Below are 15,374 nucleotides of genomic sequence, written 5' to 3' on the forward strand. Positions count from 1 at the left end.
CACCGCCAGGGGTAATTCCTGAGTGAAGAGCCAGGAGTAACCCCTGTGCATCGCCGGGTGTGACCCAAAAACAAAAAAAACAAACAAACAAACAAAAAAAAGCACAGAACATATGGACACACTGGGAAGGCCAGTGTCCTGGACCCCTGTTATTTTATTTTATTTTTTGGGGGGTCACACCCGGTGATGCTCAGGGGTTACTCCTGGCTCTGCACTCAGGAATTACTCCTGGCGGTGCTCAGGGGACCCTATGGGATGCTGGGAATCGAACCCGGGTCAGCCACGTGCAAGGCAAACACCCTACCCGCTGTGCTATCGCTCCAGTCCCCGGACCCCTGTTTATTGTGACGTCTGCTTTATGCAGGTCCAACATCCCCTAGGTGTGTCTGTGGCCTGCATGCATACAGAGTTGAGGTTTTCTGGTTTCTCTGAATTAACCACTTCAGCTTCTCAATTTCTTTAACTTCTAGAGGTTAACTTCTGTTCTCTCTCTCTCCGGTGTGTGTGTGTGTGTGTGTGTGTGTGTGTGTGTGTGTGTGTGTGTGTGTGTTTTTAAATCGAGGCATGCCTGGCTATTCTCAGGGATCACTCCTGTGGACTTGAAGGAGCATAAAGGTTGCCGAGGGTAGAAATCAGGTCCATGCAAGGCAGGCGCCCTCCCTGCTGTACTGTCTCTCCCATCCCCTCCCTCTCCTCTAAAAAACAAATTCACAAAACCTTTATTGATTTGGTTCTGTGGTTTTCAGTATTACGGAGGTTTCTTATGCACATCACTCCAACACCACATCCAGTGTTGTTCTCTCATTTTACTCTAGGAAATAATTTAACTGCAAAAGAGTGACGAAAATGGTTTCCAAAAGAAGACGGTTGTCAAACTCTGAGGATCAGGAGGACCAGAGAGAAGAGGATTCCAGTAAGGATCTGGTCATTGGTGGTTTATTTTCTACAAGTGCTGTAGGAGATAGTACAGTTCGTCCTTTCATGTTCCGGGATAATTGAGGCTTAGTGGGTAGAAGACCCAGGACCTCGTGGCGGCATTGAGTGTTTCGAGTTCCTGCCCCTACATCCGTGCGTGGCTTCGGGCAAGTCTGGCATCCCTGAACCTTGCTCCGTGCCCACCTCCATAGCGGAAGTAGTTCTAGAAGCCATGCAGAGTCTGGGCACAGGAGCAGGATATAGCCTTTCTCTGGGGGTGTCCTCTGTGTTTGGTTTTAGGGGCTGCCCCCAGCTTTGCTTGCCGTCACTCCCAGCAGTGCTCGGCCTCCCTCTGGCAGAGTGTGGACACAGCTCTCTCCTGCTCAGGCCTTTACCCTTCCCAAAGCCTTAATGGCTTCTTCTCCCCTCAGAAGAGTTGAGTCTCGATCAGTGTCGCATAAAGGAAGGTGTAGTGGTGAGCGCGGTATGCCCGAGAAGAGCTGGTGGACTCTGTCCATGGCAGGGTGTGGTCAGGAAGGCCTGGAGTGTTCTAGAGGGTGTGGGGACTCTTCATTTGTTGCGATCATCAACTCCATTCAGGCGATTCTAACCAGTGGATTAGACGTATTCCTTACTAGCTTCTAGAATTTGCACCTGGCTCTTGGTCATAAGTGATGGATGCTGTTGGTAGATCTTACTGCCTTTCCTCGTTGTTATCTAGTTGTCCTATGCGCAGCGTGGCCTGGAGCAGTATCCCTGCGGGGCTGCTGGTTCCAGTCCCCACGCCCGTAGGGGCTTGTGCATTGCCAGGAGTGACTCCTGAGCAGCTGGGTATGGCCTCAGAACAAAAAATAATTATTTTCTCTGTGCAGTGCTTCTGCGCTCTTCCCCCAGCAGAGGGCCGTGATCCCCAGAAGCCGAGACTCCCCTCAGGAGCCCATGATGGGCTTCAGTTTGAGGCACCACAGACAGTGGCAGTGGTGGGATTTTGTGCACAGGGTGTTCCATTACGACGCTCCTCACCTGTGTGCTTGACTTTCTGGAAGAGCTTCGAGGGTGATTAAAAATGTCCATGCCAAACCCAAGTTTCAGAACATTCTGAAACTTAAAACAATCTGTAACCCCTGCTTAACTAATTACATTATTATTACTTAGTTTGTGGGCCCCACGCAGTGATGCCCAAAGGCGGCTCCAGCTGTGTTGCTGGGGAAGTGGGGCTCCGCCTTGTGTTGCTGAGACTCGCACCCCAGCCCCTTGAGTGGGCACTAATGAGCTTCCATGTCCAGGGTCAGCAGGCGACAGCTTGAGAAACTCCAACACATTAAAATGGGGGTAGGAAACAACTTCATGCTTCGTTTTCAGACCCAGTGATCGGGGCTTCACCTGCCAGTGCTTAGGGAGTACTCCTGGGAGTGCTCAGGAGACCATATGCGGTTCGTAAGGCAGGCGCCTTACCCACTGTTCTGTAATTCCGTCTCATTTGTTTTTGTTTGTTTCTCATTGGAAGTGTCACTGTTGGTTTGTTTTCATTTGGGTTTTGGCTCCTTGTTGGTGCTTGATGGACTAGGTGATGCCTAGGATTGGAATTCGGCCTCCCTCCTGCATGCAGAGCGTGCACGGGAGCTTTCCTGCAGGGAGCCGGCTCCCTGGCCCAGAAACGGCACGTTTTGAATTCTCCAAATGGCAAATGTTTGTGGGTTGTTTGTTAGGAAGCCCCAGTATTTGACCATGTTAGAGTGACTTCGTTACGGTATCGATTCCAGTGTAATATTTCAGGAACCCATATTACTCTAGAATTTACATTTTAATCTTTGCTTTGCTATTTATCACATAAAATGTCTGCTTTTAGATGCCGCGAGTCAACCACTGCCCCAAACCACAGAGAAACCTCGTGCTCAAAATGAAGAAAATGACAATGTCTTTGTAAATCTTCTTAAGGCCTCAGGATTAATTCTTAAGACAGGGGAGAGTCAGAATCAGCTTGGTAATATTTTTATCTAAATCCTTTCTCTGGGCATAGTCAAGTGTCTTAGAAGTTAGGGGTTTAAAAGAGTAGGTGGAGACTAACAGGTCATCTATTGCTCCCCAAGAAAGGATAAAAATGAAATTGCTCTTTTAGAGGGTATTAACGTTTCTGGATAGGACTAAATGCTTTTGGCTAAATGCTTCTAATGCCTTCTCTCTTATTTTTAATTCTTTTTTTTTTTTTTTTTTTGGTTTTTGGGTCACACCCGACGATGCACAGGGGTTATTCCTGGCTCTTCACTCAGGAATTACCCCTGGCGGTGCTCAGGAGACCATATGGGATGCTGGGATTAGAACCCGGGTCAGCCGCGTGCAAGGCAAACGCCCTACCCGCTGTGCTCCAGCCCCATTATTTTTAATTCTTTAAGAAAGTGACATTGGTATTTTAAAAAGTGTTTTCTAGTAGTTTACATTTGGATGAGGTAATTAACAATTTGAAGGAAATAGTTGGAAAGCCACGTAAGACCCTGTTTTTAGGGTATATTTAGTCATTTCTGCCCAGGTTATGACACATCTAATTTAATTTTGGGGTTATACCTGGCTGTGCTCAGGGCTTACTGCTAGTCCTGTGCTCAGGGTTCACTCCTGACAGTGCTCAGTGGACCATATGTGATGCCTGGGATCCAGCCAGGGTCAAACATGTTTCTGCTCCTGGCGTGCCTTATTTATATTTTTAAAATAACATTTAGCCATCCACTATAAAATTTACTTGTTTTGCTGTGGATTTAAAGATTTGGCGTGCATTATTACCTTCAGTGGGTTATCTCTCGACTGCCAAACTCAAGAAATCAACCATTGTGGGGCAGTCCCTCTTCCCACTCTGGGCCCATATTAACTTGGGGGCTTTAGGATTGTCTCCCCTAGAGCGCCCCCTCTTCCCTCTTAACTAAGACATCTCAGTGGACTGATGGCTTACAGCCCATGCTCATATGTAACTGGGTTTAAAGGACTAGTCCTGACCCATAGTGCAGATGTCTTTCCGTGTATTTAGATTTTCTTTAGTTTCAACAATTATTTGAAATTATGGATTAGAAGACATTAGGAAGAGGTTACTACTCAGAGTGAACTACAAATTCCCAAAATGCGTTTTGTCGTCTTTTTTTGGGCTACACCTGGCAATGCTCAGTGCTTATTCCTGGCTCTGCTCAGGAATCACTCCTGGTGGGCTCAGAGGAACCGCATAGGGTACCGGGGAATGAACCCAGATTGACTGCGTGCAAGGCAAACATCCTACCCACTGGATACCATTTTTGCCCTCACTATGGTTTCACTAAAATTCTAACCTTCCCTGCTTTCCTCCCTCCTAGCCTTCTTAGCAAGCAGTGGGTAAACTTTAAAATTTTAAGGCACCCCAATAAAATGACTTTGAAAAAGAACAGTCTCCAATATAAAAACTCACTGCATAGCTACAGTGACAAAATTGGTACTGGTCCAGAGAAACAGATTTCATTTTTTCATGCAAATACCCACCAGTTTGAAACAGACCTTGTGAGAAATCCTGTATGTATCGATTACTTCTGGACTCTCAGTTCTATTCCGCTGTAATAAAAAAATAAAAAAAAGAAAAATATTGACTATATTAGCCTCACAGTATCTCTATTGGCTGTATGAGACAGGAAACTTGGTCTTTTAGGGGAGGGGAAACTGGTAGGAGATGTTAAAGATGCCAGTGTACAACTTTTCATCTCTCTTCATAGCTGTGGATCAAATATTATTTCAAAAGAAACTTGTTCAGACTCTGAAGAAACATCCTTCTTACCCCCAAGTACGTATTTTTCTCCTGTTACTTTTACCAGCATTACTCTGGAATTGGGGGTTTGGAAGGTTGGGTGACTTTGAATATCACTATATCACTGTCATTCCATTGTTCATCAGTTTACTCAAGCGGCGCCAGTAACGTCTCCATTCGTCCCAGCCCTGAGATTTTAGCAGTCTCTTCTTACTCATTTTTCCCAATGACTAGAGGCTCTTTTCAGGGTCAGGGGAATGAGGTCTGTTATTGCTACTGTATTTGGCATATCGAATACGCCACGGGGAGCTTGCCAGGCTATTCTGTGCGGGCGGAATTCTCTGGGTAGCTTGCCAGGCTCTCCGAGAGGTGTGTATATATGTATGTAAAAAACTAAGGCTCGCCGTTTTTGTATATATATATATATATAAATATATATATATAAAATGTTTCCCTTTACGTTGATGTGTTGCGGCCATATGGTCCAATAATATGTTCACTCATGCGTGAGGCTCTGCCTGAAGCGTGGCGGCAGTTGGTTAGTGGAGGTCGGCTTCCGGGGCTGTAGCTAATCCACTGCAACTGTTAAACTAGGAATCTTACTCATTCTTTTGTTTTTTAATATCAACAAGATAATAGAAGAATTTGTCAGCGGCCTGGAGTCTTACATTCAGAACCGAGAAGCCTTCAGGAACTGCCTCTTGTCCTGTGAGCTGCTGCAGGATGAAGGAACCAGGTATGTTATGTCTGCAGCCTAACCACAGGGGCAGGGCCAGTCCAGTTGCTGGGAATTGCACTTTTTGTAGCTTTCTGTGCTGCAGGATTTTATGTATTGTTTGGGTTCTGGGGTCACATCCAGAGGTGCTCAGAGATCATTCCTGGTGGGCTAAGGGGACCATACGGGGTATAAGGGATTGAACTCAGGTCGGCCGCAGGCAAGGCAAATGCCCTCCCCGCTGCCTTTGATTCTGGCCCTCTGTAGAATTTTAACCTGATCTTTCAATCATTAAGTTTGTGCTTAGGAGTCTGGGAATCACATCATTTTCTCAACTGTGGCATGCCTCTGTTGGTGGGATTGCAGCTCTTTCTCTTGAGCTGTCTTCCCTGTTTCGTGCTCCGCATCCAAGAGCATCGTTTCTTCGGAGGGAGTCTGTCTTAGGACTAGTGGCCGACACAGAGTAGCACATGCCTGGGGTGGGGGGGGGGTGTCCCTGGGTTCCGTCCTGGAAGCACTTACTATGTGCAAGGGTAATAGTCAAACAAGGAGAGAGCAGAGTTGATTGATTTCTGTCTTTCACAGCGGGGACAGTTCTTTCTGTAAGAGCCTCATCAAATTGCTGCTGGGGATTGACATATTACAGGTGAGACTTTTCTGGGACTATTCAATGACGATGCTTTGGGACAGGCCTGTGCTCAGGGCTAAGTTACTGGGGCAGAGGTGCTGTGGGTTATTGGGAGACTTGGTATGTTTCTGATGCACATCTGGTAGAGTGGTGTCCACCTTTGAACCTGAGCTGATAATTTTTTAATTTTTCTCAATTTTTATAAGTTGGTTCACATCAATTGATTACATTCCATATTTCAACATCAATCCCACCACCATTACACCTTCCTACCCGCATTCAAGCCTGCCTGCCAGGGGCTGATGCTAGGTAGTTTATTTACTATTGCTTGTCATGAGAGATTACACAGCTGCAAAAGGGGATGCTCGCTTCTGGAATTCTAAACTTGTAAGTGGTTGAGGTCCGGAGACATCTCTGTAGGGAGCTAATCCATTTTGAGATTCATTTGGGAGTCTCTGGATCAAGGCCGTTGATGCGCTGAGATGGCGCACAGAGACAGTTCGTGGGTGTGACAGCCAGGACCCCAAGCGGGGCTGGGGAGATGGGAAGGACTGTTCATCATCTCCGCCATGTGGCCTGGGGTCTTAGTTCTGGAACCCACGTACCTGGGTTTTGCTTCTGGAAGCTCGTGGCCATCGTGTTTTCATCCGGAGCTGGCGGAGAGGGACACCCGCTGCATCTGAGGTGCCCCGGTGGGATTGGCTCAGTGCGGGTCTGTCTGGAGAGATCTCCGGCGAGCTGCTGCCTTCGGGATTCACTTCTGTGTCTGATTGCATTTTTAGCACCTTGGTTATCTCTGCCGTGGTTACAGTAGTGTCACTTTGTAGCGTTTTGAATTTTCTTGTTAGCTGTTGGAGTGCATGCACGGCTGTGCTCAGGGCACCATCTGCAATGCCAGGGATTGAACTGGGTCAGCTGCTTGCCAAGCGGATGCCTTATTCTCTGTATTTTCTCTTCACCGTATTTGATCTTTCTCAGTTACTGAGGAGATAATACATTCATTGGTGCTGTTTCCAGATCTTTCAAATTAACAGACAAAATGAAAAATTTCTTTACTGCTCCATCCAACATTTTTCTTAATTCATTCTCTCTTACACATTACCCCCTTAACACAGGGGTCAGTCCTGGCTCTGCACTCAGGAGTCACCCCTGGCAGTGCTCAGAGGACCACATGGGATGCTGGGAATCTAACCTGGGTTGGCCATGTGCAAGGCAAATGCCTTACCCGCTGTACTATTGCTCCAGCCCTTATTTGAAATTTTAAATGCAATTTTTTAGCTTAAGTCTAAGCTTTGTTTAGTTGAAAAGAAATTTCTTCCTGGGCTGGAATGTCCAGGGATTCAGGCACTTCTTTGCATGTGGCTGACCTTGATTCAGTCCCCAGCCTCCGCTGGGAGCAACCCCGAGCCCGAGGGGACTTCTGGGTTTGAAACCACCTCCACTCCTGGGAGGAAAAAATCAAATTTTATTTTTAACTGAGACCTCTTCTGGTCGGGATAGGGGGCAGCACACTGGCTGGTACCCCAGGGGTCACCTTTGTTGTTAGTCTGAAAATCACTTGGGGCTGGAGCAATAGCACAGCGGGGAGGGCGTTTGCCTTGCATGCAAACCTGGGTTCGAATCCCAGCGTCCCATATGGTCCCTTGAGCACCGCCAGGGATAATTCCTGAGTGCAGAGCCAGGAGTAATCCCTGTGCATTGCCGGGTGTGACCCCCAAAACAAACAAACAAACAGAAAATCACTGATGTGCTCTGGGAAGGTGGGTCAGTGCAAGCATCGAGTTCATGAGACCCGGCTTCAGTCCCTGACATTGCAAAAAAATTTCAGTACAATTATGGTCGATTGTATATTTCTTTCGTACGTTTCAAATCCATCACCTAACTGCCTGTATGTTCTTTTTTAGCCTGCCATTGTCAAAACCTTATTAGAACAGTTGCCAGAATTTTTTTTCCAAAGGTAAGTTTAGCTCCTGTGAATTCCTCAGCTCCCGGTGGTGCTGCTTCTCTCTGGAAGAGTCTGTAGAGAGCAATGCAAGATTATGAAGTGAATTTTTACTGTTGCTTTTCCTTGAAATTCCATCTGTTTACGATGATTATATTTCCTCCTTTCCTCCCTCCGCCTTTTTCTTGCCACACTGTACGGTGCTCAGGGCTTACTATTGGCTCTGTGCTCAGGGGTCACTCCCGGAGACCATCTGGGGTGCTGGAGATCGCAAGGCAAGCACCTTCCCTGCTGTATTATCTCCCCAGCCCCATCACCGCACACTCTGAAAGGACTGGGACTCGGCGATCGTCTCCAAGGGGGTCAGTGGGCTGGGGTCAGCTATGCTCAGCGTATCATTGGGTTTTGTTAATGTTTCATTTTGGGGTTTTTTGTTGGGTGGTTGTTATTTTTTGGGGGGCCACACCTGGTGGTGCTCAGGGTAACTCTTGGCTCTGCACTCAGGGGTCACTCCTGGTGGGCTTGGGGAAGCCGTGTGGTGCTGGGGTCAAGCCCTGTTGGCCTCCGGCAAGTGCCCTTCCCTCTGCGTCACTGCTCCAGCTTGATGATTTGAAAATTTTTTTGAATTTCATTTTACGTTTTTGACCACACCTAGTGGTGCTTAGGGACTGTGCTTGACACTTGCTCCTGGATCGTTCCCGGTGACGCTCGGGCTCAGTCCCATGCCTCCCACTTGGCAGGACAGGCGCCGGCTCTGAGCAGCTCCTCGGGCCTGCTGCTTGGTGTTTGTACTTTGGCGCGTGGGGGTGGGGTGGGGGTACAGCGCCAGAGTCTCACAGCGCTGAGGCAGATTCTCTCCTGACCTAGGCTCCCCCCGCCTTCGTTTGTGCTTGGTTCAGGTGTAAACTTAGGGGCTTCGGGGCTGCCCCTAGGACTGGGGCTCGTGCTTTTTTTTTTTCTTTTCTTTTTGGGTCACACCCAGTGATGCACAGGGGTTACTCCTGGCTTTTCATTCAGGAATTACTCCTGGCAGTGCTTGGGGGACCACATAGGATGCCGAGGATTGAACCCGGGTCGGCCGCGTGCAGGGCAAACGCCCTCCCCGCTGTGCTATCGCTCCGGCCCAAGGGGGCTCGTGCTTTGTATGTGGGAGGCCCAGGGTCCATCCCCAGCGCCAGATTGTCTCCCAGGCACTGCTGCCAGTGCTCCAGGAGTAGCCCTCGGCCCACAGTTGTGACAGAATACTCTGCTTACATATGAGCTGGTCTTCAGTCAGACTCCTGTGTCCTGGGCGCTGGGCTAGGGCGGGGACTCTGGCGGGAAGGGACCGCTCTGGAGAAGGAAAGGGGGACAGTGCTAGTAACTGTTGTAAACCACAGTGCCCCAGAAGGAGGAAAGGTCCGCCATCGGGGAGGGGTGGAGGAAGTGGACACTGGTGAGGGGGTGGGCGTTGGTCCACGGTGTGCCTGCAGCTCCGTCAGTAGCCCTGTAACTCCCAGCGCCCCCATGAAGCACCCTCTACTCGTGTGGTAATTCCCGGCGTTCTTGCATTACACAGAGACGCCATCCAGTGCGGCGGGCGCGGCGCTGGCGTCCCGGCCAGGAGTAGTAAGCCCTGCCAGCAGTTAGGGAAATAAAGGCTCTGCACAGGTGCTTGTCTCTTTGTAAACCTCCCCTGTGGAGAGAGTTTAGTGTCTCTTCTCCACGTCACAAGCGTCGTTGGGGTTTCTGCACTGTTGGGCAGAAGCCGCAGGCTTCGGGACAGGATGGCGGCAGCGGGACAGGATGACGGCAGCGTGTGCAGCGCTGTGTCCCTGCCCGCGGCCTGAGGCTTCTCTCCTGCCTCTTCAGCAGAAGCAGCGACGGCATCAGCATGCCGCGGCTCATCATCAGCCAGCTCAAGTGGCTTGACCAAGTCGTGGACCCCCAGGTAAGTGAGGGGCTTCTCCTTCTTGGGTTCCGACTCTTCCTCAGCTCACCACGCTGATTTGGAGTTGGCAGGGTCTTTCTCATTTTTTCCCTCCAAACAAGCAACTCACAGTTTTCAATCAATTTATTTTCCCTTTTTTTTTTTAATTGAGGAAATATCAGCTTCTAGTCCTTTGTAAGTCTGAGGAGTACGTTTTAACATCCTGGATGGCCTCTACTCCACCTCAGGCTCCCCTCCCAGGACCTTGTTGCAGGTCCCCTGCTCCATTTCTGCTTCTCCGCCCCCTCCTGCTTCCCCTCTGATGGCCTCCATTCAGTCTTTCCTTTCGTTACATTTCTCATGTGAGCGAAGAGAATAGTGTCTCTTTCTGCATTACTTACAGTCATTCGGAATTTGAAACTCATGCTATTTTACCCTTTCAGTTTTCTCCACAAAGGGACCAGAGAGAAAGTCCAAGGGTTAAGTTGCTGCTTTTCCATGTGGCCAGCCCTGGTTCTGTCCCAATCCTACATGTGAGCAGAGCTGGGTGCAGCCCCAGGGAGCTCGGGGCTGGGCAACCTCAGCACCTCTTCCTCGCGCCCTAACACTGACCACTGCCAGTTACTCCAGGCCTCTTTATTGCTTGGGTACTCTCCCCTCTTGCAAATCATGTGTGAAATGATACTAATATGTTAAATATTTTGAAATGTTTTATTAGTTTTCGTTATGTCTAGAATTGGTTGATACTTTGTCAGTTAAAACTAATAGTCAAAATTTTGAGATGAGATTCTAAACCATCCTACTAGTCTGCAAATTTTGGATTCCATGTATATGTTTTGTTTTTGTTTGGGGGCCACACCTGGTGATGCCCCGGAGTTACTCCTGGCTCTGCACTTAGGAATTACTCCTAGTGGGGCCCGGGGACCCTATGGGGTGCCGGGGCTTGAGCCCCATTTGGCTGTGTGCATGGCAAACGCCCTGCCTGCTGTACTGTTGCTCCAGCCTTTTGGGGAACACTTTTCCCCCAATGTGCCCGGACACGTTGCTCACCGAGTCCGGGCAGATGTGGGGGAAGGATGACGGGCATGGAGAAACACCCTCTGGAGCAGCTGGTGGCCGCTCACTTGATTGCCAGATACATTTTATAGAGGGTCTCGGCTTACAGAAAGGCCCAGTCTCAGAAAGTTCAGCACTGTTGGCCTGTCGCCTCTCCAGCTCTGCTCTGCCCCGGTCCAGTCCCAGTCAAGGCCAGATGCTGCGGTTAGGATGACTTGCAAGCGTACGTGACAGTTTCTGTGTCTCTGACGCATGTGACTAGGAGGTCGAGTGAGGCTCAAGGCCGAACACCCAGTGCTGGCTGACGCCCTGTTCTTGCCAGCTTTGCTCAGAGACTCCCTCTGTGAGGCTTCGCTTTGGGCCGCTTTGCAAGGTCGCGTCTATCTGCTCCAGTGCCCGTCTCCGTGCTCCACGCCAGCCCCTTGATCACATACTGAGGAAAATTTCAGGGAGTTTGGCAGTTGTATAACTTGTTAAACTGGTGTCTGTGTGTGCGCCCGTGTGTATTGTGGGGAGGGTAGTTGGGTCACACCTGGTAGTGCCCAGAGCTCCCTTCAGGCTGTGCTCAGGAGAGCCTGTGTGAGGCAAAAGCTGTCTCTGGCCCAGGTGAAATTTGGTGGGTAGCAAGTTGTTTTGGCGACACCTGACAGCCTCAGAGCTTACTACTGGCCCTATGCTCAGTCATCACTCTGGCCGTGCTCTGGGGGTTAAACTGGGGCCAGCCTCCTGCACGACAAGCGCCTGAACGCCTGTGCTCTCTCGGCCCTATGCTGGATCTGCTTGGAGCCCTTTCTTTTCATTTAAAATCATTTTATTACCTGTTTTGGGGGAGTGGGAGACATGGGGATCCAGCTGGGCCCCACTATCTGGTGCTCATGCTCTTTTCCTGGCTCTGTGCTTAGAAGTGACTCCTGGGTGCTCACTCAGGGGACCATCTGTGGTGCTTGGGATTCGAACCCGAGACAGCTGCATACAAGTCCTGCTCCATGTGTCTGGCCCCATTCTCGTTTCCATCAGGCGTTCCAGTGTTAAATCTTCATAGGAAGGAGGGTGTGTTTGCAGTGTTTCCTGAACTGGAGCTTTGGCTTGTTTTGTAGCTGTATTGGGGCTCAGTAGGGATTGTCAGGGCAGGGAGGTGGGGCGCGGGCCAGAAGACTGCCTTCCATGCCTGGGCCCCTGCCTGAGCACTGCCAGGCACCGCCCACACAGCGAATGGGGGCTGAAGAGATAGTACAGTGGATCGGGCACTTGCCGTTCACGTGAATGACTTGGGTTTCGCCCTTAATTATGTATTTGGGGATGGGGGGGTGTCACACTTGGCGCTGCAGACTGGGTAACTCCTGGCTCTGTACTCCTGAATTACCCCTGGCAGTGCTCAGGGGACCATATGGGATGCTGGGAATCGAACCCTGGTGGCCGCGTGCAAGGCCAGTGCCCTCCTGCTGTGCTATCGCTCCAGCCCCAGCCAGGCGTCAGTCTTGAGCACCATTTTGGTGTGGCCTGAAACCGAACAGAAGGCTGGCGGTCTTTCCTCCCTACCGAGTGCAGTGTCCTGACCCCGCCTTCCGTGGCAGGAGCTCGCCGCCAAGCTCATGGAGCTGATCCGAGTTGCCCCCGAGCACCTGCAGGAGGACCTGATCACCAGCCTGCCCGAGATCCTCGGGGACGCCCAGCACGCGGAGGTGGGGAAGGAGCTCAGGTGGGTACATGGCTCTGCCCGGGCGCTGTCACTGCAGCGGGAGAGGAGGAGCGGCTCTGGCTCCTTCCCTCTGACGGGCTCCTGCGGGAGTCGCGTTTCATGTATCTCCTGTCTCGTGGATCAGTATTTCCCAGGAGGTGCTAGAGCGACTGGGGCCAGGCAAGGGTATTGGAGTAGCCGCAGGTTCAGCTGGGGGGAGCTTTCTCTAGATTCTTGAAGATAGATTTCTGGGGGGCGTTCAGGAATCTGGTTCCGGAAGAACGGCAGTAGGCCTCGTAATGTTGGAGTCCTTGGCGAGACGTCTTTCTCTTGTGCTGGGGTGCCCTTTTCGGAAGGAGCAGACTCCCTGGGGCATTGCTGATAACGGGAACAGCCTTCCCGCTTGGAGGTGGCAGTCCCGAGGGCGCACTGCCAGTTTCAGCAGTACTCGGCTCACTCCTGGTGGGCTCGGGAAGGCCATGTAAGGTGCCGGGGGTTGAACCTGGTCAGCTGTGTTCAGGGCTAGCGCCTTACCTGCTGCGCAGCCTCCCCGGCCCCAGTTACCTCAGTATTTACGAGGCCTACTGGAAATCAGTTGAAAATAAGGGAAGACGTGCCCTTCCTGCGGTGTGCCCCAGCCTTGACTCCCTCAATCTGTTGGCTGCCGTGCTTTCCTCACAGTGACCTCCTGTCAGAGAACTCCCAGCTCGCGCTCCCCATCCTGGATGTTCTTTCCAGCCTTCAGCTTGACCAGCAGCTCCTGACTAAGGTAGGAGGGACGGCTCTCCCGGTGCAGCGGCTGGCTCGTGTGATGAACGTGTCATTTTGAAATGATATATTCTTGATGATTTCCTTGGTCAGACTGTGATTTGTTTGGCTTTTATTGCTTTACCATTGGTCCCATTACTGTAGAATTGCAGGGGCTGGAGAGGTACTCCAGTAGCTAAGGTGCTTGCCTGCACGCAGCCAACCTGGGGTTGACCTCCAGCATCCCCTATGGTCCCCTGAGCACTCCTGGGTGTGCCCCCAAAACAAGACAGAAACCCAAAGCGCAGTATCCTAGCACTGCAGACCTGTAGCCTGCTGGCACTCTGTGTGCGGGGCTCTCATCCTCCCGGAGTTCAGTGTGCCCCCACCCACCACCCCCATTTCCCTCTTTGGTCACCATGTTTTTCACCGGGTCTTGTTGATGCTTTGTTACTTGGTATTTATTTTTGGGTTTGGGGGCACACTCAGCAGTGTTCTTGGGGGTACTCCGCGTGCTGCACTCAGGAGTTTGCTCCCCTAGCAGCTGGGGATCAGACCCAGGTCAGCTATGTGCAAAGCAAGAGCGCAGCCTGCCGACTGTCTGTCCAGCCCAACGCAGTGTTTATTGGGGGCGGGGGCGGGGTTACTGCTGGCGATCCTTGGCCGATCACTTTGGCTTGGGCTGCATGCAGTACTCTTGCTGTGTCCCTGTGGAATTGGGGCAAGCGGCAGGGCTACCTGGGCGGTGCTGGGCTCAGCAGTGTTGGTAGGATTGCCTCTTAGACCCCTCCCCATAGGAATAACAATTTTGCTTTGTTTGGGGCCGACACCAAGCAGTGCTCTGGGATTACTCTTGGTGGTGCTGGGGGGACCGTATGCGTGCGGGGGGTTGGCCTGGGGGATGTGTGCAAGGCAGGCGCCCTGCTCACATCACTGCTATTTGGCACCCAGTGTTTTAAGATTTTTATGAAAATGTTTAGGTTGCATTGTTGATGTGAAAAATCGTAAGAATTTTGTGCTTTTTTTTTGTTGTTGTTGTTAAGGTTCGCCAAATGGTGATGGGTAAGCTGTCATCTATAAGGCTGGACGATTTACCCGTGATCGTCAAGTTTATTCTTCACACTGTAACACCCGAAGACACACTGGAGGTACCGTACTATGTCTAGTCCAGACTGATGTTAGAGAATAATAGGCAGTAGCATTGGTGCTCTGGGATGCAGCAACTGTTTCATTTCTCTCCCCCTTCCATTGACTCTCTCCTCCCTGTTATCCGCACGCAGGGGATAAAATTCAGGCAGATGTCTCACCACTAAGCCACATTATTGGCCCAGAATCAGCAATGAAAAGAATGAGACTAGATGAGACTAGTGATGAGACTAGAATCAGGATAAACTGTTAAAAAATGGATTCTAGGAGCCGGAGCAATAGTATACTGGGTAGGGCATCTGCCTTGTATGTGGCTGACCTGGGTTTGATCCCCGGCATCCCATATGGTCCCCTGAGCACCGTCATGAGTAATTCCTGAGCATCGCTGGATGTAAATAATTTCCCAGGGCGTCTGGGGGTGGTCCCCTCCCCCTCGCCAGCCGGGATGGCCCAGGTCATGGGGCTGACGGAAAAGGAAATGAGGGCCAAGCTGGTTGATTGATCAGTTGCCACTTATTCCATCCTCCCCACGCACCTGTTTCAGTCTCTCTGAGTGCCCCATTCTAGTCTCACACGGCCCCTCATTCCCGTCTCCTCCTGTCTCTCCCACTCATCTCTCCGTGCTCCATCTCGCAGCCTGGGCTCTCTCTCTCCTCTCTGGATTCTGACTGTGACTGACACCTGGATTCTCACTCTGACTGCTCCTTCTCCAGCCACTGCCTGACTCTCTGCCTCTCCCCACTCATCTCTCCACCCCAGGCACTCTTCCTTCCTAGTCCCTCATTCCTTGATCTCTGAATTCTGCTTCCCTCTACCCCAACTTGTCTCTCTCTCCTTGCCTACTGAGCCCATGCTACACCCAGTCTGGTAGCAAAATCAACTTA

At 50.7% G+C, this 15,374-nt stretch overlaps 1 protein-coding gene across 4 annotated transcripts in view; it reads left to right on the top strand.

Annotated features, from left to right (window-relative positions):
- Positions 1-15,374, top strand: part of FANCD2 (FA complementation group D2) — a 65,544-nt gene that overhangs the window by 1,997 nt on the left and 48,173 nt on the right. For 3 of the 4 annotated variants that reach the window (XM_055134802.1, XM_055134799.1, XM_055134801.1), the window contains exons 2-11: positions 816-913; positions 2,765-2,899; positions 4,638-4,705; positions 5,302-5,405; positions 5,970-6,030; positions 7,917-7,969; positions 9,806-9,884; positions 12,494-12,618; positions 13,279-13,366; positions 14,388-14,492. In XM_055134802.1, coding sequence (XP_054990777.1) covers positions 847-913; positions 2,765-2,899; positions 4,638-4,705; positions 5,302-5,405; positions 5,970-6,030; positions 7,917-7,969; positions 9,806-9,884; positions 12,494-12,618; positions 13,279-13,366; positions 14,388-14,492 — 885 coding nt within the window. In that variant the 5' untranslated portion in view covers positions 816-846. The remainder of the gene's footprint in view (positions 1-815; positions 914-2,764; positions 2,900-4,637; positions 4,706-5,301; positions 5,406-5,969; positions 6,031-7,916; positions 7,970-9,805; positions 9,885-12,493; positions 12,619-13,278; positions 13,367-14,387; positions 14,493-15,374) is intronic. The other variant, XM_055134800.1, reaches the window with a different exon arrangement.

Source organism: Sorex araneus, chromosome 4 (genome assembly GCF_027595985.1).
Source record: "Sorex araneus isolate mSorAra2 chromosome 4, mSorAra2.pri, whole genome shotgun sequence".
In the NCBI taxonomy this organism is placed as follows: Eukaryota; Metazoa; Chordata; class Mammalia; order Eulipotyphla; family Soricidae; genus Sorex; species Sorex araneus.